At 38.9% G+C, this 21,790-nt stretch overlaps 1 protein-coding gene across 1 annotated transcript in view; it reads right to left on the reverse strand.

The window, feature by feature from the left end:
- Positions 1-21,790, reverse strand: part of LOC124787848 (enoyl-CoA delta isomerase 1, mitochondrial-like) — a 72,960-nt gene that overhangs the window by 35,222 nt on the left and 15,948 nt on the right. Inside the window, exons 4-5 of the mRNA XM_047254801.1 lie at positions 20,119-20,265; positions 5,010-5,128 (exon numbers count right to left, since the gene is read on the reverse strand). Coding sequence (XP_047110757.1) covers positions 5,010-5,128; positions 20,119-20,265 — 266 coding nt within the window. The remainder of the gene's footprint in view (positions 1-5,009; positions 5,129-20,118; positions 20,266-21,790) is intronic.

Below are 21,790 nucleotides of genomic sequence, written 5' to 3' on the forward strand. Positions count from 1 at the left end.
CTCTACGATTTTTACCTTCCACACTACCCTCCAGTACTAAATTGGTGATCCCTTGATGCCTCAGAACATGTCCTACCAACCGATCTCTTCTTCTAGTAAAGTTGTGCCACAAGCTCCTCTTCTCCCCAATTCTATTCAATACCTCCTCATTAGTTATGTGATCTACCCATCTAATCTTCAGCATTCTTCTGTAGCACCACATTTCGAAAGCTTCTATTCTCTTCTTGTCCAAACTATTTATCGTCCATGTTTCACTTCCATACATGGCTACACTCCATACAAATACTTTCAGAAACGACTTCCTGACATTTAAATCTAAACTCAATGTTAACAAATTTTTCTTCTTCAGAAACGCTTTCCTTGCCATTGCCAGTCTACATTTTATATCCTCTACTTCGACCATCATCAGTTATTTTGCTCCCCATATAGTAAAACTCCTTTACTACTTTAAGTGTCTTATTTCCTAATCTAATTCCCTCAGCATCAACTGACTTAATTCAACCACATTCCATTATCCTCGTTTTGCTTTTGTTGTTGTTCATCTTATATCCTCCTTTCAAGACACTATCCATTCCGTTCAACTGCTCTTCCAAGTCCTTTGCTGTCTCTGACAGAATTACAATGTCATTGGCGAACCTCAAAGTTTTTATTTTTTCTCCATGGATTTTAATACCTACTCCGAACTTTTCTTTTGTTTCCTTTATTGCTTGCTCAATACACAGATTGAATAATACACAGATTCCCAACCACTGCTTCCCTTTCATACCCCTGGACTCTTTAACTGCCATCTGCTTTCTGTACAAATTGTAAATAGTCTTTCGCTCCCTGTATTTTACCCCTGCCACCTTAACAATTTGAAAGAGAGTATTCCAATCAACACTGTCAAAAGCTTTCTCTAAGTCTACAAATGCTAGAAACGTAGTTTTGCCTTTCCTTAATCTTTCTTCTAAGATAAGTCATAGGGTCAGTTTTGCCTCACGCGTTCCAATATTTCTACGGAATCCAAACTGATCTTCCCCGAGGTTGGCTTCTATTAGTTTTTCCATTCATCTGTAAGGAATTCGCATTAGTATTTTGCAGCTGTGACTTATTAAACTGATAGTTCAGTAATTTTCACATCTGTCAACACCTGCTTTCTTTGGGATTGGAATTATTATATTCTTCTTGAAGTTGAGGGTATTTCACCTGTCTCATAAATCTTGCTCATTAGATGGTAGAGTTTTGTAAGGACTGGCTCTCCCAAGGCTGTCACTAGTTCTAATGGAATGTTGCCTACTCCCGGGGCCTTGTTTCGACTCAGGTCCTTCAGTGCTCTGTCAAACTCTTCACGCAGTATCATATCTCCCATTTCATCTTCATCTACATCCTCTTCCATTTCCATAATATTGTCCTCAAGTACAACGCCCTTGTACAGACCCTCTATATACTCCTTCCACCTTTCTGCTTTCCCTTCTTTGCTTAGAACTGGGTTTCCATCAAAGCTCTTGATATTCATACAAGTGGTTCTCTTTTCTCCAAAGGTCTCTTTAATTTTTCTGTAGGCAGTATCTATCTTACCCCTAATGAGATAGGCCTCTACATCCTTACATTTGTCCTCTAGCCATCCCTGCTTAGCCATTTTGCACTTCCTGTCAATCTCATTTTTGAGACGTTTGTATTCCTTTTTGCCTGCTTCATTTACTGCATTTTTGTATTTTCTCCTTTCATCAATTAAATTCAATATTTCTTCTGTTACCCAAGGGTTTCTACTAGCCCTCATCTTTTTACCTATTTGATCCTCTGCTGCCTTCACTATTTCATCCCTCAAAGCTACCCATTCTTCTTCTACTGTATTTCTTTCCCCCATTCCTGTCAATTGTTCCCTTGTGCTCTCCCTGAAACACTGTACAACATCTGGTTCTTTCAGTTTATCCAGGTCCCATCTCCTTAAATTCGCACTTTTTTGCAGTTTCTTCAGTTTTAATCTACAGTTCATAACCAACAGATTGTGATCAGAGTCCACATCTGCCCTGGAAATGTCTTACAATTTAAAACCTGGTTCCTAAATCTCTGTCTTACCATTATATAACCTGATACCTTTTAGTATCTCCAGGGTTCTTCCATGTATACAAACTTCTTTCACGATTCTTGAACCAAGTGTTAGCTATGATTAAGTTATGCTCTGCGCAAAATTCTACCAGGCGGCTTCCTCTTTCATTTCTTAGCCCCAATCCATATTCACCTACTATGTCTCCTCCTCTCCCTTTTCCTACTCCCGAATTCCAGTCACCCATGACTATTAAATTTTAGTCTCCCTTCACTACCTGAATAATTTCTTTTATCTCATCGTACATTTCATCAATTTCTTCGTCGTCTGCAGAGCTAGTTGGCATATAAACTTGTACTACTGTAGTAGGTGTGGGCTTTGTGTCTATCTTGGCCACAATAATGCATTCACTATGCTGTTTGTAGTAGCTTACCCGTACTCCTATTTTTTTATTCATTATTAAACCTACTCCTGCATTACCCCTACTTGATTTTGTATTTATAACCCTGTATTCACCTGACCAAAAGTCTTGTTCCTCCTGCCACCGAACTTCACTAATTCCCACTACATCTAACTTTAACCTATCCATTTCCCTTTTTAAATTTTCTAACCTACCTGCCCGATTACGGGATCTGACATTCCACGCTCCGATCTGTAGAACGCCAGCAAAATTTAAGAACTGTGAAATGCAACTGTCAGCTACATCATTTACAGAAGACAGTGTTGAACCCCCCCCCCCCCCCCCCATTTTCCAGCCAGCCCAGCATAACAACGCAGTACGTCGATACTGAGGACTATCAACGAAGAAATAAAGCAGGCAAATGTCACAATGTGTGCATGAGATGTGCTTGATTGTGTGAATACAAGTGCATGTGCATGTGTTTTCTTTTCTTTTTTCATTGTGTCTGTCTGTTACTAAAAGTGTCATCTTTATGATGAGTAGCTATTTCTCCTTTCCCTAATACTGCTGATATCTTAACCTGGAGTTTCCATTGTTTGAGTTTGAAATTTCTACGTTCTGTCTGCTATCTTCAGTTTCAAAACCACACAGACCCACAAGAAACTGAATAGAAAGTTTAGATCTATTCATTGACTTCACCCATGTCCAGAACTTTGTAGAATTTTCTGGTAAATCTTTCACCAGGATTGAATGAAAATTATTGTAGTGTTCCACATGACCTTTGTTATGGAAGCTAGAGCTGCTGTTAACTTATCTATCAGTATTCCTGCAGTTTCTCTTGCAGCAAGAATGTAATCTCAGTTTTTACAACTACCTCCTAATGGCACCATAAAACCAGAGTGAGTTCCACTTGAAACATTTTTATGCAGATCACATTTTATAATGTATTTTAGCTTTACACACAGCCTTGGAATGCTCTTATCCAGAGCACAATTTGTGACATATTTCAGCTGTAACTGTAACTGTTCTGTCTTTACCAGATTTGAACTAAATATTCTCCTTTCATGTTTACAACATTGCTTCACAAGACTGTTTGTCCCTACTGCTGATAACATACACACAGTTTACCCAGTCAATATTGGGGAGGTTAAAGTCATCTGTTGCTACTGTAACTATATGCTTGGGGCATTTCCATCTGTGTGGTTTTAGGCTATCTTTGACTGACTCTACAACCAATGTATGTAAATATGGTAGTCAGTAGAAATGTATCTGATTACTAATCAAAGTCCATCAACCCTAGTTACTCTCGTCCATCTTAGTTCAGGGTCAGACTCATTTTGGACCTCAATAGACCTAATGCTCTTGCTAATGCCAGTTCTCTTGTGATGCACCCATTCCTTGCATAAAGTCAGTCAATGATACAGTAAATATTTTTCAAGTTTCTGTTGCACAATGACTTTATTAACTTGTTATTCACACACAAGTTTCATTTCGACTATTATGTTATTTTCAAGTGATCATTTTAGATATTACAGTATAGTGTCCTGAAGTGTTTTGCTGAGATTATTTCTCAGTTTCTGTGCTGTTGGGATAAGAATTACCTATGTAGCACACTTTTGTATTTGCACCTATAGTTGTTTGATAGGAAAACTTACTCCACCAACATATTTGCATTTACATGTAAACATATATGCAGCATAAACTTGGAAAGTGTACACTAGGTTATTCATCACTTCTGTTAGTCTCTATAAACACTCCTCTTCCTGGAGAGTTCCAATACACACGCCATGTGTCATTGAAGATTTCCTTCATCTCTGCCTCGAGGTTCGGTTGTATTCTCAGTTCCTCATATGATGTGAAGATGACTGTTTTGTACAAGAGATGAGAGCCCTGGGACTGTACTAGAAACACACTAACAATTAACAACTAATATTTTGAGATTCTCAATCTCCAGATTTGTTATCTGGTTTGCTAAAATAAGTGTTTTGTCTGATTTTGGTTTTTCTACTGGCGGTTTCAGTGGTTCATCTAATTTAAAAGGAATTAAATGCATTGCACACGTTCCACCAAATCTGATCTGCACTGTACACCACAAATTGCCACCAAAGTGGCAATTCGTGGTGTACAATGCAGATCAGACTTTTCCAGTTTCTAGTGTGCAGTGTAAATTGAAGAATCTACAACTGATCTCGTGACAGAAGTGATAAAGTCTTGGTTTATATTCTCCACTCAACTCCAGACCAGAGGGCCCCAGTCAGTCATCAGAAAGATGCTGCAAATCTGTAGCTGTGCTGGGACTTCATGAGTGAGACTAGCTATCATCAACCCTTCTGTCACTGGTACCCTTGTGGTACGCGTTGGTTTCAGAAATATTAGGTACAAGTGAATAATACATTTGAAATCAAATCACTGCTCAAATTACACAATAGCAATTTCTTAAATACATTATACTCTGCTTCAAGTATACTCATAATTTTTCTATTTTCAGTGAATGTGCAGCAGATGGTCAATCTATGATTAAAGTTAACATTTACTTGCTGACACTCATCCAAAAGTGCAATAGTGATTATGAAATAAACTTACCATGTGGGTGCAACAATTCCAAGTTGTGTTTCATTTAACCCAATAGTGAATTTTGGTCCAACCATCACACGATATTCACAACTTACTGACAACAAGCAACCACCAGCTGGGCTATGACCCTAGAAAATAAATACTCAGTATACATGAAGAGAAATTTTCTATTTTGTAATTGATGATACTTAAAGGAAAAATTTAGTAATTTGATACACAAAGCACTAGCAAGTATTAAATAGGCTGAAATAACCAATTTTGCATTACAGATCAGCAGGAAGGCAATAGGAGTTATTCTTTCTTTACTTCTATTTTCACATAATTCTTTTCTTCACTTACATCTACCAGCAAAATTGTGTTACATGACCAACAGACAAAGAACTCACAGAGTGGCAAACATGGACTTGCAATGAAAAAACCTCATAAACAAATAAAATAAATTTAGTGTGACACAAGATCCAAATCACCAAGTGATAATCACAAATGATTTCAGAGTTCTGGGGAAAAAGAAAGAGAGAGAGAGAGAGAGAGAGAGAGAGAGAGAGAGAGAGAGAGAGCAGATAGCAGCAGGCTACCACAATGAGATTTAATGGTAATAGGCTGAATATTTTTAGTACAACATTTCAGTACATTTTGTTGTTGCCAAGTGTGAACTAAAATGAGCAAATGATTATTACTTCAGTACAGATAACAGAACAGGGAGGCACACAATGTCAGTAAGCCTGACACTTTATTGTGGACAAAGAAGAGTTTTGACTACAGGGTACCTGCACCAGAGGAAAAAATAAGCTTGTTCCAAGAATTGTGACACAGCATATTCCCTAAAATTTTAAAACTGACGCTTTGTCTGAGAAACTGCTTTCTATGAACAAGTTGCTAGTTTTAAAAGGGTCCAAAAGTTCTGCTGCATTTAATATGGCCATTAAAGATAAAATTCCATAATATGGGAAAGTATTCACATGATCTGTCAGTCAGTGTAACCAAGACTGCCTGAAGCAGCACAGTCAAAGATGCTGTCAAATGATCGGTAGCCTTCTGTTAAATGACGCAGGGAATACACGAGCAAGTATCAACAAGTGTTAATTTCCAATTGGTTAAAATTTTATAATAGCAGGACACTGAAGGCAGTAAGCAAGTGTTCAGATAGTCTCCTGCAAAGCAACATTCATACAACTAATAAATAATATGATACATGAAAGATGTATAAGCAGTCAGGGGATAATTAACTGTTATAATGAGCTTCAAGAGTACTCTAATCTTGATTTCTAATGTAATGCTGTGTGAATGAATCAGGCACAGAACACAGCCCTTGTCATGAACAAAAGATTATGTATCAGTGTAATTGCAGCAATTTATGTGGTGCAGGGCAGAGTCGCTATAGGAGTTAGCAAGTATCTTTCCAGAGCAACATTATGAATCTTGTGGATGGCTATGAGGTTAATATAAGATGTACTGAGAAACAGCAAGGTCAGTGTTAATACCAAATCACATAATGGGAGATCTGCTCCATTTGTGCCACCCAAATTGTCTCATGAATGGAGAAACTATTATAGATTTCATTGGCCACATTCTTTTTTCCCTTCAAATCATTACCGCAGGTGATGAGACTTTGTCCTGTTACTTCTATCTGAATTATGGTGAGCAATCATCATAGCTATAGGCACAATCTGTATCAGTTCAGGCAAAGGGATTACCCAATCTCTGATGTTACTGAATTTAGCATATGTTAAAATTCAAGAGTAAGTGAAAAAAAATATTTTTTTGTTTTCTCAAACAACCTGCCCCGAGATATAGCCTCCAAAGATGACACTACAAACACCATTTTGAAGATGTGAATTTCAGAATTTTTAAAAAAATGCTGTATCTCTGTAACAGTTCTAGATATTTTGTTAGAGTTTTTTTATTTGAAAGATAATTGCTTTATGATTACAATGGTATCCTCTGTTTGGACATATCTGTCAAAGTTCTTTTACTGTCACGTTTTGAATTTTTTTAATAATTTACAGAATCCCCCCCCCCAGATATGCTGATCCAGAAAAGTTAGATCTTTTTCTGTTGATGAGTACCATGTAGTATTATATAGTACTATATTCTCTGTAAAGGAGAGCTTAGAGCTTCCACTTTTAAGTTGGGCAGGTTTTATTTTTAAAAAATAATTTTTTTTAACTTTCAACGGTAATGTATGTTTTCACTGAAGTTTTTTTTCTTACTAATTTCTTTATTACAATATTTAGTTCTATTTTCTTTGTTGCAGTTATTTCTTATCACTTTCTTTGTTTCATTTGCTTCTTTTTCACTTTCATTGTTGCAGATATTTCCAACACTTTGTTGTAGTTTCTTGTCAGTTACTTTGTCGTGGTTGTTCATTGCACGTTTTTGTATTGTAGTCATTCAGTGCTAATTTGTTTACTGAAGAGGCTTCTAAGAAATCTGAGACCATCCAATGAGTTCTGTGTTTTTGTGAGGATTTTGCCAGTTGGCACAGTTGCAATGTGTTTTGTGAAAAGGACTGTTTGAAATGTCTTCTGAATGGAGCCACAGGAAAGAAGTATGCTGACTATTCGCATATCCATAAAAGAGTGATATATGAGGGGAAAAAAAAAAGACTTTGTTCAGGTTGGGAATAAGTGTTCTAATTTGAATACTCTGTTTCAAAGTGAAGATGTTTCCAGTGACGACTTTTTGTGTTCTAAATGTTTTGACAGAATAACAACAATGATAGCACCTGAATAAGGTGAAGCCTCCCATGGTGCAGATGATGCAGATTTTGCATCTATAGAGGAAGAATTAAATACCCTGAATCAGTCAACTATAGAGGTAGGTGTTACTCCTGTTAAGAAACTGTGGTCAGTGGAGTCGAGTCATAAGATCTATGCATCAAGAAAGTGCAGAGAAATTACTAAAGCTATGCAGGAATACACTAAAGCAAAACTGACCAAACTCTTCAAAGTAGAAATTCCATCTTCAGAAGAAAATGAACAAAAGCCTTCTTGCACCTCTTGCCAGGAATTTTTCACAAATATCAATTCAGCTGTTGAATATTGTGCAATTCTACAGTGAAAAGGTATAAGTTTTAACTATTATCCCAGAGACATTTTCAAAGAAAACAATTTTGAACCACTTTCCATCAGTATCAAAGCACAAGGTTAAGAAATGTGAGGTCTGTAAAAGGAGTCTTTGGAAGTCCAGATCCCTATTAGGGTCATTCTGTAGAAGAAGCTCAAGTTCAAATAGTACATTCATTTTTCTGGAAGATAAATAGGACTGTTCTCACCAGAGTGCCAACAAAAAAGATACTATAACTGTAACAGTTGAAGGTAAAAAAGTTGTGAAAGTGAAGAGGTACACGACTCGCAGTATTAAAGAAACTTTTGCAATTTAGCCTATAAGAGCAACTATACAACTTCACATATTGGAAGATCAAAATTTTATGCACTACGACCTAAGTGGGTAGTTCTACACCCACCTAGAGATATCTGTTTGTGTGTGCTGCGCAAATTTTGAACTTTGTGTGGTAACTTTGAAGAACTTAACTGGAGCACGTGTCATATGACACCTTGGTTGGGCATGTGCAGTCATCAGTAGTCTGTGACATAAAGCGAGAGACTTGTTTGTTTTAAGAATGTGATGACTGCCCTGGAAAGGCAGGACTATCTTTACAGACACTTGGCCTGGAAGACGTAGCAGATAACTCTGCAGAAATTACATATGCAACATGGGAGGAAAATAAACTAATTAAGAAAACTGTTTCCTTTTACAGTTTCATTGATGAACTTTGTAAATGTGAAAGCAGTAACATACCAGCATCTGAAGAAATTACACATTGCAGAAGTGAAAGGGTGTGTACAGGTTGAAGAACTATGTTTAGTGCTTCATTGTGATTTTGTTGAAAACTGGTCTGTAATTTTCTAACAAGAAGTACAAGGGTATAATTGGAGTAAGGATCAGGTTTCAATTTTTACAGAAGCGACATAGTTTCAAAGCAAGACCACGACCACATGTGTTGCAGTTATTCTTCAACTGCAAACAGGAGCAGAGAAGTTCATTATTTCTGATGGTGCTCCTAGTCATTTTAAAAATTGTTACCAGCTGTTTGAATTGGGTAAGTCACTTGTGCTAACTGACTGAGTATACAGTGCTACTGGCCTGAAGCACTATGCTACGAAACATAATCTTTCCAGACCAAATACAGCTGCAATTCAGAATGCTGAGGGTTTTATGAGAGTTGTGAAATCTTACACATCCACAGCCCTCATTCTTCTGTCCAAAGAGGAAATTGAAGAATTCTGTGAGCAGAAAAAAAGGTCCAAACAAAGTACTCCTATGAAAGGAACATTTTTGGACTCAAAGTGAGGGGCGAACTCATATTGCATGCACTTTAAAGAGCAAGAAAGAAGAAATTTCATTCATTCGGTGTGTGTGTGTGTGTGTGTGTGTGTGTGTGTGTGTGTGTGTGTGTGTGTGTGTGTGTGTGTGTGTGTGACTGGTGGATTGCAGAGAATATGCAGTGAACTTTATGATACCACATGGACCAGCTGCTGGATATAGGCTTCCAGCTGAAGGACAGCAACAACACCATCAGTGCTCACTTCCTGTTCACAATGTTTTGAAGACTAAGTGCTCCAGTACCTACTAGTTCAACAGGAATGCATCACTGATACTGAAAGATACTGAATCAGTGTAACACATTTTTTGTTCACTGACTGGCTAACTTCAGCACGAAACAGAGTGCACAGAAGTTGTATAAATTGAAACCTTTAAGTCTTTGGACCTGTCACATACATACATTTTGGAACTGTTTAAAATGCTTGGAAAATGAGTCTCTTACTCATCTTTCAAAACTAAAATTATGTTAAATACAGCTAGGTTTTGATTTTTATGAGCCTGTTCTGTGTTAATAAAACAGGTTTTACATATGGTAAAAATTTCAACTGTTTATAAAACCTGTTCAACCTAAAAGTGGAAGCTCTCCTTTTCAGGGAATGTAAAGCTATATGGTACTAATCAACAAAAAAGGATCAAAATTTTATCAATTGGCATTTGGAAAAAAAAAAAATAAATAAATAAATAAATAAAAAAAAATCCATAAATTATAAAAAAAGTTCAGAATGCTGTAGTAAAATAACTTTGACAGACAAGTCCAAATGGAGGATTTCTTTGTAATCATAAAGCAATTATCACTCAAATAAAAAACTACCAAAATATCTAGAACTGTTCCAGAGATACAGCATTTTAAAATTTTTTCCAAAATTCGCATCTTCAAAATGGTATTCGCAGTGTCATCTTTTGAAGGCTGTACGTCTGAGCAGAAATTTCTTTGGAGAAAACAAAAAAATGTGTGTTTCGTACTAAGTCCTTCATTTTAACATATGCTAAATTCAATAACATCCGAGACTATGAAGGTAAGATTTTTTCCTAGCCTGCCTGAATTGATATGGAAAATGCCTATATGCCTATATTATATATTTCAAATGACATCAAAAAAGCATGTTACACCAATCTGAAGTTTTTAATTTTGTGTTTAAAAATCATTCACTCACGAGGACATATAGATATACCACTGTCTGACTCTCATGTAGAGGAGATATAAATAGGCACCCCTGCTGTTGAAAAGCAACTGAAAGAGTTGAAGACAAATAAATCCTAATTTGGTTTGGAAACCTAATTTGGTTTTACAGAGAGTAGCTCTTTGGCACTGATCCCTTACTCAACTTGCATTTATTACAAAGCTCTCTCGCAGTGCAAAGTCCTTAGTGTCTCAATAAAAGTGCAGGAGGCGACTCCCATATATTCTAAACGTAAAAAAAAAAAAAAAAAAAAAAAAAAAAAAAAAAAAAAAAAAAAAAAAAAGAGACACACAAATTACAGGCCAACATCCTTAATTTCAGTTTGCTGCAGAGTTCTTGAGCATATCCGAAGTTCAAATATAATGAATTTCCTTGAGAGAGAAAAAGCTAGTTTCCACAAATCAACACAGATTTAGAAGGCGTCTTCACATGAAACTCATCTTGCCCCCTTGGTCGCATGATATACTGCAAACCACAGATGAAGGACAGCCAGATTCCATATTGAAACTTCCACGCAGATTAAAACTGTGTGCAGGACTGAGACTCGAATTTGGGACCTTTGCCTTTCGCAGGCAATTGCTCTACCATACTTGTAGAGCACTTGCCCATGAAAGGCAAAGGTCCCGAGTACAAGTCTCGGTCTGGCACACAGTTTTAATCTGCCAGGAAGTTTCATATCAGCGCACACTCCGCTGCAGAGTGAAAATCTCATTCTGGAGATTCCATCTTGCCAGATGTGGCCTGAGCTCCCAATTGGTGCACATTGACAGTGCAGAAGGATACGTATACAGCTTCTTTTCTGTGTTTACTTAGTAGATTCTTACTTACATTGTGTGTAAGTTTCATATAGGAGGTATAATTTCGAGTTTAAGTTACTGTAATCGTAGATTCAGGCAGATTGTAGCGCAGTCGTTAGGCATTTGCACAGGTTAGTTCATACATTCTTTTTTCCCTTGTGTTACCTAGGCATGGACTCTTGTTTCAGTAACTATAGTTCAACATCGATTAGAATGGACAGGGACTGTGATTGCTGTGTTCAGATGAGGGCGGAGTTGGCATCCCTTCGCTCACAGCTGCAGGTGGCACTGACTTCGGTCGCCCAGCTTGATGCTGTTGCCAATGGGCACCACTGTGGGGAGCCGGACTTGGGTATCACGGGGATGTCAACCTTGTCCCGTCTGTCCCCAGATCGGTCTGCCGCTGTGGTTGCCCCGGTTGCTGCCCGCAGTGGGGCTGAGACCTCGCCTGTAGTTGATTGGGAGGTCGTTCCAAGGCGTGGCAGGCAGCGAAAGATGTCCCCGGAGGCTGATCAGAAAGCCTCCCCGGTGCGTCTGACAAACAGGTTTCAGGTACTGTCTCTGGCTGAGCCAGATGCAGCTGCCTGCCCTGTTTCAGAAGATGTTTCTCTGCCTTCAAGGTCCAGGCAATCACAGAGGGTGGGTTTATTGGTAGTTGGGAGCTCCAATGTTAGGCGCGTAATGGAGCCCCTTAGGGATATGGCGGCTAAGGAGGGGAAGAAATCCAGTGTGCACTCTGTGTGCATTCTGGGTGGAGTCATTCCTGATGTGGAAAGGGTCCTTCCAGATGCATTGAAGAGCACAGGGTGCAGCCAGCTGCAGGTGGTGGCACATGTCGGTACTAATGACGTGTGTCGCTTTGGATCTGAGGAAATTCTCTCTGGATTCCAGCGGCTATCTGATTTGGTGAAGGCTGCTGGTCTTGCTTATGAGATGAAAGCAGAGCTCACCATCTGCAGCATCGTTGACAGAACCGACTGCGGGCCTTTGGTGAAGAGTCGGGTGGAGGGTCTGAATCAGAGGCTCAGACGGTTTTGTGAATGTGTTGGCTGCAGATTCCTTGACTTGCACCATAGGGTGGTGGGGTTTCGGGTTCCACTGAATAGGTCAGGAGTTCACTACATTCAGCTGGCGGCTACACAGGTAGCGGAGGCTGTGCGGTTTTTTAGGTTAGAAGGCCTCGGGAAAGTACGGGGTGGGCTGCAATCTCAAAGGACGCATGGCAAATACAGGACGTGCTTGGATCAAGGAACAGTCGGAATTGTAGTTTTAAATTGTTGTAGTTGTGCTGGGAAAGTCCCTGAGCTTCAAGTGCTAATAGAAAGCACAGAAGCTGAAATCGTTATAGGTAGAGAAAGCTGGCTAAAGCCTGAAATAAGTTCTGCAGAAATTTTTATGAAGTCTCGGACGGTGTTCAGGAAAGATAGATTAGGCGGAATTGGTGGTGGAGTGTTTGTGTCTGTCAGTAGTGGTTTATCTTGTAGTGAAGTCGAAGTAGATACTCCGTGCGAATTGGTATGGATGGAAGTTATACCTAACAGCTGAACTAAGTTAATAATTGGCTCCTTCTACCGACCCCCATACTCCGATGATATAGTTGCTGAACAGTTCAGAGAAAATTTGAGTCTCGTAACAAATAAATACCCCACTCATACAGTTATAGTTGGTGGGGACTTCAACCTTCCCTCAATATGTTGGCAAAAATACTTGTTCAAAACCGGTGGCAGGCAGAAAACATCTTCCGAGATTGTCCTAAATGCTTTCTCCAAAAATTATTTCGAGCAGTTAGTCCACGAGCCCACGCGAATTGTAAATGGTTGTGAAAATACACTTGACCTCTTAGCCACAAACAATCCAGAGCTAATAGAGAGCATCATGACTCATACAGGGATCAGTGATCACAAGGTCGTTGTAGCTAGGCTCAATAGCGTTTCTTCCAAATCCACCAGAAAGAAACGCAAAATAATTTTATTTAAAAAAGCGTATAAAGTGTCACTAGAAGCCTTCCTAAGAGACAATCTCCATTCCTTCCGAACTGACTATGCAAATGTAGACGAGATGTGGCTCAAATTCAAAGATATAGCAGCAACAGCAATTGAGAGATTCATACCTCATAAATTGGTAAGAGATGGAACTGCCAAATGGAATATTCCAGAATTTGAAACACGAACAGCTGCTAGCATGAGTTTCTAGAAGTAGATACCTTAGGGGTTGCGAAGCAACTCAAATCGCTTGATACGGGCAAGTCCTCAGGTCCAGATTGTATACCGATTAGGTTCCTTTCAGATTACACTGATACGATACCTCCCTACTTAGCAATCATATACAACCGCTCGCTCGCTGTTAGATCTGTACCTACAGATTGGAAAATTGCACAGGTCGCACCAGTGTTTAAGAAGGGTAGTAGGAGTAATCCATCGAACTACAGACCTATATCATTGATGTCAGTTTGCAGCAGGGTTTTGGAGCATATGCTGTATTCAAACATTATGAATCACCTCAAAGGGAACGATCTATTGATACGTAATCAGCATGGTTTCAGATAACATCGTTCTTGTGCAACGTAGCTAGCTCTTTATTCGCATGAAGTAATGGCCGCTATCGACAGGGGATCTCAGCTTGATTCCGTGCATCTGGATTTCCAGAAAGCTTTTGACACCATTCCTCACAAACAACTTCTAATCAAGCTGAGGGCCTATGGAGTATCGTCTCAGTTGTGCAACTGGATTCGTTATTTCCTGTCAGGAAGGTCGCAGTTCGTAGTAATAGACGGCAAATCATCGAGTAAAACTGAAGTGATATCAGGTGTTCCCCAGGCAAGCGACCTCTGCTGTTCCTGATCTATATAAATGATCTGGGTGACAATCTGAGCAGTTCTATTGGGTTGTTCACAGATGATACCGTAATTTACCGTCTAGTAAGGTCATCCGAAGACCAATATCAGTTGCAAAGTGATTTAGAAAAGATTGCTGTATGGTGTGGCACGTGGCAGTTGACGCTAAATAACGAAAAGTGTGAGGTGATCCATATGAGTTCCAAAAGAAATCCATTGGAATTCGATTACTCGATAAATAGTACAATTCTCAAGGCTGTCAATTCAACTAAGTACCTGGGTGTTGAAATTACGAACAACTTCAGCTGGAAAGACCATATAGATAATATTGTGGGGAAGGCGAGCCAAAGGTTGCGTTTCATTGGCAGGACACTTAGAAGATGCAACAAGTCCACTAAAGAGACAGCTTACACTACACTCTTTCATCCTCTGTTAGAATATTGCTGCGCGGTGTGGGATCCTTACCAGGTGGGATTGACGGAGGACATCGAAAGGGTGCAAAAAAGGGCAGCTCGTTTTGTATTATCACGTAATAGGGGAGAAAGTGTGGCAGATATGATACGCGAGTTGGGATGGAACGAATGACGCCTGCCGCTTGGGTTCTGAGGCCATCCTTGGTTCCTTCCGGCGGCTGGCTGATTTGGTGAAGACAACCAGCATCGCACGCGGAGTGCAAGCTGAGCTTAATATCTGCAGCATAGTGCCCAGAGTCGATCGCGGTTCTCTGGTTTGGAGCCGTGTGGAGGGTCTAAACCAGAGGCTCAGACGACTCTGCGACTATAATGGTTGCAAATTCATCGACCTCCGTTATTGGGTGGAGAACTGTAGGGCCCCCCTAGACAGGTCAGGCGTGCACTACACACCGGAAGCAGCTACTAGGGTAGCAGAGTACGTGTGGCGTGCACACGGGGGTTTTTTAGGTTAGAGGGACCCCCCCTTGGGCGAAACGATAAAATACCTGACGGCTTACCAGAGAGGACATTATCATCGTTGATAAAGAACGTCCGTCCTCAGAGACCAAAAACAGGAAAAGTCAACGTAATATTGGTAAACTGCAGGAGTATCCAGGGCAAGGTTCCTGAATTAGTATCTCTTATTGAAGGAAATAGTGCGCATATAGTATTAGGAACGGAAAGTTGGTTAAAACCGGAAGTGAACAGTAACGAAATCCTAGACACAGAATGGAATATATACCGCAAGGATAGGATAAACGCCAATGGTGGAGGAGTATTTATAGCAGTAAAGAATTCAATAATATCCAGTGAAGTTATTAGCGAATGCGAATGTGAAATAATCTGGGTTAAGTTCAGTATCAAAGGTGGGTCAGATATGATAGTCGGATGCTTCTATAGACCACCTGCATCAGCAACCGTAGTAGTTGAGCGCCTCAGAGAGAACCTGCAGAACGTCGTGAAGAAGTTTCGTGATCATACTATTGTAATAGGGGGAGACTTCAATCTACCAGATATAGAATGGGATAGTCACACAATCAGAACTGGAGCCAGGAACAGAGACTCTTGTGACATTATCCTGACTGCCTTGTCCGAGAATTACTTCGAGCAGATAGTTAGAGAACCAACTCGTGAAGCTAACGTTTTAGACCTCATAGCAACAAATAGACCGGAACTTTTCGACTCCGTGAATGTAGAAGAGGGTATCATTGATCATAAGTCAGTGGTTGCATCAATGACTACAAGTGTAATAAGAAATGCCAAGAAAGGAAGGAAAATATATTTGCTTAACAAGAGTGATAGGGCACAAATCGCAGAATATCTGAGTGACCACCATCAAACGTTCATTTCTGAGGAAGAGGATGTGGAACAAAAATGGAAAAAATTCAGAAACATCGTCCAGTACGCCTTAGATAAGTTCGTACCGACTAAGGTCCAAAGCGAGGGGAAAGATCCACCGTGGTATAACAATCATGTACGAAAAGTACTACGGAAACAAAGAAAGCTTCATCATAGGTTTAAGAGTAGTCGAATCATAGCTGATAAGGAAAAGCTGAACGAAGCGAAAAAGAGCTTAAAGAGAGCAATGAGAGAAGCATTCAACGAATTCGAACATAAAACATTGGCAAACAATCTAAACAAGAACCCTAAAAAGTTTTGGTCATATGTAAAATCGGTAAGCGGATCTAAATCCCCTATTCAGTCACTCGTTGACCACGATGGCACCGAAACAGAGGACGACCGAAGAAAGGCAGAAATACTGAATTCAGTGTTCCGAAACTGTTTCACTGCGGAAAATCGTAACACGGTCCCTGACTTCAGCCGTCGCACGGACGCCAAAATGGAAAATATTGAAATAAACGATATCGGAATTGAAAAACAACTGCTATCACTTAGTAGCGGAAAAGCATCCGGACCAGACGAGATACCCTTAAGATTCTACAGTGATTATGCTAAAGAACTTGCCCTTTTTCTATCAGCAATTTATCGTAGATCGCTGGAAGAACGTAAAGTACCTAGCGACTGGAAGAAAGCGCAGGTCGTTCCCATTTTCAAGAAGGGTCATAAATCAGATGCGAATAATTATAGGCCTATTTCGCTTACGTCAATCTGTTGTAGAATAATGGAACATGTTTTGTGTTCTCGTATTATGACGTTCTTAGATAATACAAATCTCCTTCATCATAACCAACATGGATTCCGCAAACAGAGATCATGTGAAACTCAGCTCGCCCTATTTGCCCAAGAAATTCACAGTGCCGTAGACACTGGCGAGCTGATTGATGCCGTATTCCCGGACTTCAGGAAGGCATTTGATACGGTTCCGCACTTACGTTTAGTGAAAAAAATACGAGCTTACGGAATATCGGACCAGGTTTGTGATTGGATTCAGGATTTCCTAGAAGAAAGAACACAACATGTCATTCTTAACGGTTCAAAATCTGCAGATGTAGAGGTAATTTCAGGAGTACCGCAGGGAAGCGTGATAGGACCTTTATTGTTTACAATATACATAAATGACTTAGTTGACAACATCGGTAGCTCCGTGAGGCTATTTGCAGATGACACGGTTGTCTACAAGAAAGTAGCAACATCAGAAGACTCGTACGTACTCCAGGAGGACCTGCAGAGGATTAATGCATGGTGCGACAGCTGGCAGCTTTCCCTAAACGTAGATAAATGTAATATAATGCGCATACATAGGGGCAGAAATCCATTCCAGTACGATTATGCCATAGGTGGTAAATCATTGGAAGCGGTAACGACTGTAAAATACTTAGGAGTTACTATCCGGAGCGATCTGAAGTGGAATGATCACATAAAACAAATAGTGGGAAAAGCAGGCGCCAGGTTGAGATTCATAGGAAGAATTCTAAGAAAATGTGACTCATCGACGAAAGAAGTAGCTTACAAAACGCTTGTTCGTCCGATTCTTGAGTATTGCTCATCAGTATGGGACCCTTACCAGGTTGGATTAATAGAAGAGATAGACATGATCCAGCGAAAAGCAGCGCGATTCGTCATGGGGACATTTAGTCAGCGCGAGAGCGTTACGGAGATGCTGAATAAGCTCCAGTGGCGGACACTTCAAGAAAGGCGTTACGCAATACGGAGAGGTTTATTATCGAAATTACGAGAGAGCACATTCCGGGAAGAGATGGGCAACATATTACTACCGCCCACATATATCTCGCGTAATGATCACAACGAAAAGATCCGAGAAATTAGAGCAAATACGGAGACTTACAAGCAGTCGTTCTTCCCACGCACAATTCGTGAATGGAACAGGGAAGGGGGGATCAGATAGTGGTACAATAAGTACCCTCCGCCACACACCGTAAGGTGGCTCGCGGAGTATAGATGTAGATGTAGATTAAAGCAAAGACATTTTTCGTCGCAGTGAGATCTATTTACAAAATTTCAGTCACCAACTTTCTCTTCCGAATGCAAAAATATTTTTTTGTGCCCAACCTACATACGTAGGAATGATCATCAAAATAAAATAAGAGAAATCAGAGCTCGAACAGAAAGGTTTAGGTGTTCGTTTTTCCTGCACGCTGTTCGGGAGTGGAATGGTACAGAGATTGTATGATTGTGGTTCGATGAACCCTCTGCCAAGCACTTAAATGTGAATTGCAGAGTAATCATGTAGATGTAGATGTAGATCTCTAGAAATCTGTTTGACAATGCCACACTGCACACATACTGAATAGACTTTCAGATATATAACTCATACTTTTTAAGTAGTTGGACTGTGTCTCCCTGAATGACAAGGGTTCATCAGAGACAAAGGTACCATCATAAAAGCTCTACCGAACTATGATGGAACTGTCTTGTTCTCTTAAGTACAAAAACGATACAACATAAAGAGTGAGCTTCACCCTGCAACTGCCTGTTAACAACACTGTAGTGTACAGCAAAGTATCATTGCCAAGTGACTGTCGGAGGGTACAGGATGATGGACAGAATTTCTGTACATTGTGATAAATGGAAGTTAGCTCTAAATATGAGAAAATTTAAGTTAATGCACATGAGTAGGAAAACAAACCTGTAATTGTGGTGCTTAACATGGTTAGGTCAATTAAATATATAGGCATAATGTTGGAAAGCAACATTAAATTGAACAAGTGCACAAGGTTGGTTGTAACGAAGGCAAATGGGTGACTTTAGGTTATTGAGAGAATTGTGGGAAAGTATAGCTCCATTTATAATCTAGAACACATAAAGAGCATTTTTGTGACCATCCTTAAGTACTGTTAGAGTGTTTTGGATCCCCAGCAGGTCAGCTTAAAAGAGGACATTGAAGAAACTCAGAGATGCTGCTAGGTTTGTTGTCAGTAAATTAGATCAATGTGCGAATATTACAGAAATGCTCCATGAACTCAACTAGGAATACCTGGAGGGAAGAAGAATTTTTTTTTTTTTTTTTTTTTTGTGAAAGATTATTAACAAAGTTTAGAGAACTGGTATTTGCCACAGACTGCAGAATGATTCTACTGCACTCAATATACATAATGCATAAGGACCATGAAAATAAGATAAATTATGGTCTGAATGGAATCATCTAAACAGTTGTTTTTCCTTCTTTCTATTGGAAGTGGAACCGGAAAGGGTAATAGTGACAAGGTAATCCCATCATGCAATGTATGGTACCCTGAGAAGTATGCCTGTAGATGTCAATGCTAAACAATATTTCAATTGTGTCCAAAAGAGGTCTTCACTAACAGCTTCTAGAAGCTTTATAGACATTGCCAAAGTGCATAATGAGTGATGGAGATTACACTGAAAATGAATAGATATATCTTATGCTTTATAATATAATTCAACTTTTGTTCCTCCTTCCACACACTTTTCACTAATACCACATCTCATTATCATTCTTTGTTACTCTTTCTTTATTGTTACCTGTTCATTGCTTTTCAGTTGTCTGGATGAAGACTAGTTGGATAAACAGAGAGAGATTTCATCAAATGTGAAGTAGTACTGGAGCCTGTCCAGTAACATTTTAACTAGTTTGAATCCATATTTCATTGTATGAATTTGTGACTGCAATATATGAGTTGGGATATTGATAAGCAACTTTCCACAAGACTGAGGAAAACACTTGAAAAGGTACTTTTACAAATTGTTGCAGATAGACATCTCATCTCTTTTAGGTTACTTCTATCAATCAAATCACACTATCTTCCTGTGTGTATAAGAGAAATAGCAATATGTACATGTAAGCCTGGGTTTTTATATTTTAAAAAAAAAAAAAAAAAAAAAAAAAAAAAAAAAAAAAAAAAAAAAAAAAAAAAAAAAAAAAACACTGTAATCACAGCTCCAACAAGAAGTAAAAATTTAGAACAGAAAAGGCTGTACTATTATCATGATAACTTTGAACAAAATAAAATTACATAGTTGTCTGGTTTTAACAGAATGGGAAAAAAATGTGTTGGGTTATGAAAAACAATAGTATATCATACTAACATTTATAGCAGCAACAGTTGGGTACGGAGTACTATAAAGTTTCAGCCACATGTCTTGCAGTGCCGTCCAGAATGCTCTCACTCTATCTGCTTTTGGCCTGTACATTTCCATAATATCCAAACCAGCACTGAAAACTGTGGGGAAAGCCTAAAAACCAACACAGATTAAAGCCTTAAAATTTTATTTGTACATAACATATACAAGTACTTTATGAACAAAGACAAGTAAGTTGCTACAGGTACAAAATTAAAGCTATGATAAGAACTACTCAGAATGCATGAGTGTATAAGTAATTCCTGATTTTGCTCTGTTCTCTAGCAACATTTGGATGTTTATGACATGGTAGATGATGTCATAATTCAGTACACACTTGCATAAATATTAATGACTACAGTCTTCTAACACTTGCATAGTAATAGGACAAACAACTGTTTCAGTTATGGGAAATCATAAGATAAAAGCATAAAGGAATGTTTCTCAGTACAGAGTAGTGTCTAACAGAAAATTTTATACAATTCTCAGATACAGTGCAACAGATATCTTCCCATTTGTAAACATTATCTTTTAGCACACTCAATGGATGTAAATAATGTAATACATTCCAAAAACATTAATAGCCAGCATGGAACTTGTGATCAGCCTGCTATTGCAAACCACAAGTAATACAACAAACTGCTAGTTTTGAATGTCCTGTTAGTAGAAAATCTACTTTTCAAGTTGCTTCCTACCCTAAGAAAATGGCAGCTCTGCATCAGTTTGTCTGTAAATGTGATTGTAATATTTTTCACGATCAATGGATATGTCATGACAAATAATGGTCTTCTGCATTTATGATATTTTATTTATTTAATATGTTATATTAGTTACTCCATACATTAATCACTCTAGTACAAAACACTCCATTCATTAACCACTCTAGTACAAAACAATCATTGTAAACAACAGCCTTCTTTACACAATTTATTTCATTTGCAAAATGTAATTTGGACATTTACATTTAAATTAAAATGTAATGTGTAAAACAATGTCCTCAAGTAGAACAAAAGAATTTGTGAAAGTACAAAGGGAGTTCAAAAAGTTTTGCACAGTTGTCTCTAATTTTTTTTATTTTTTGCAGGAGGAGAATGAAAGTTTTTCTGAACACACTTGGAACATTTAGCTATAAGTTGGTATATAAAAGTAGATGTCAGGTTGTGACAACGGTCGGTGATTGAGTTCCTCTTCAAGACCGGCGATGACTCTGCCACATCGATTCACAGGAAGTTGCTCCCTGCTTAGAGGAAGGACACTGTGGATCGCAGCAGTATCCAGCAGTGGTTGCATAGGTTTAAAGAAGAGGATTTCTCTGTACTGGACTATCCACAATGTCATAGACTATCGACGGTAGTGAGTGATGTGAATAAGGAGACCATTGATCAAATCATCCAAACTGACAGATGTGAGACAACATGACAGCTTGCTGAAATGACTTGTTTGTCATTGGGTAATTTTGGTATCACTGGTACAGAAAAACCTGTGCACATTGGGTGCCTAGATTATTGACAAGAGAAATGAAAACAATGAGGAAAAATGTGTGCGACAGTCTCATGAAGACCTTTACTGAAGAAAGGAAACAGTGTTTTGACGGCGTCATTACGCTGGATGAAAATATGGTTGTTTTTGACCGAACCTA

This window comes from Schistocerca piceifrons, chromosome 3, assembly GCF_021461385.2.
Source record: "Schistocerca piceifrons isolate TAMUIC-IGC-003096 chromosome 3, iqSchPice1.1, whole genome shotgun sequence".
Taxonomy (NCBI): domain Eukaryota; kingdom Metazoa; phylum Arthropoda; class Insecta; order Orthoptera; family Acrididae; genus Schistocerca; species Schistocerca piceifrons.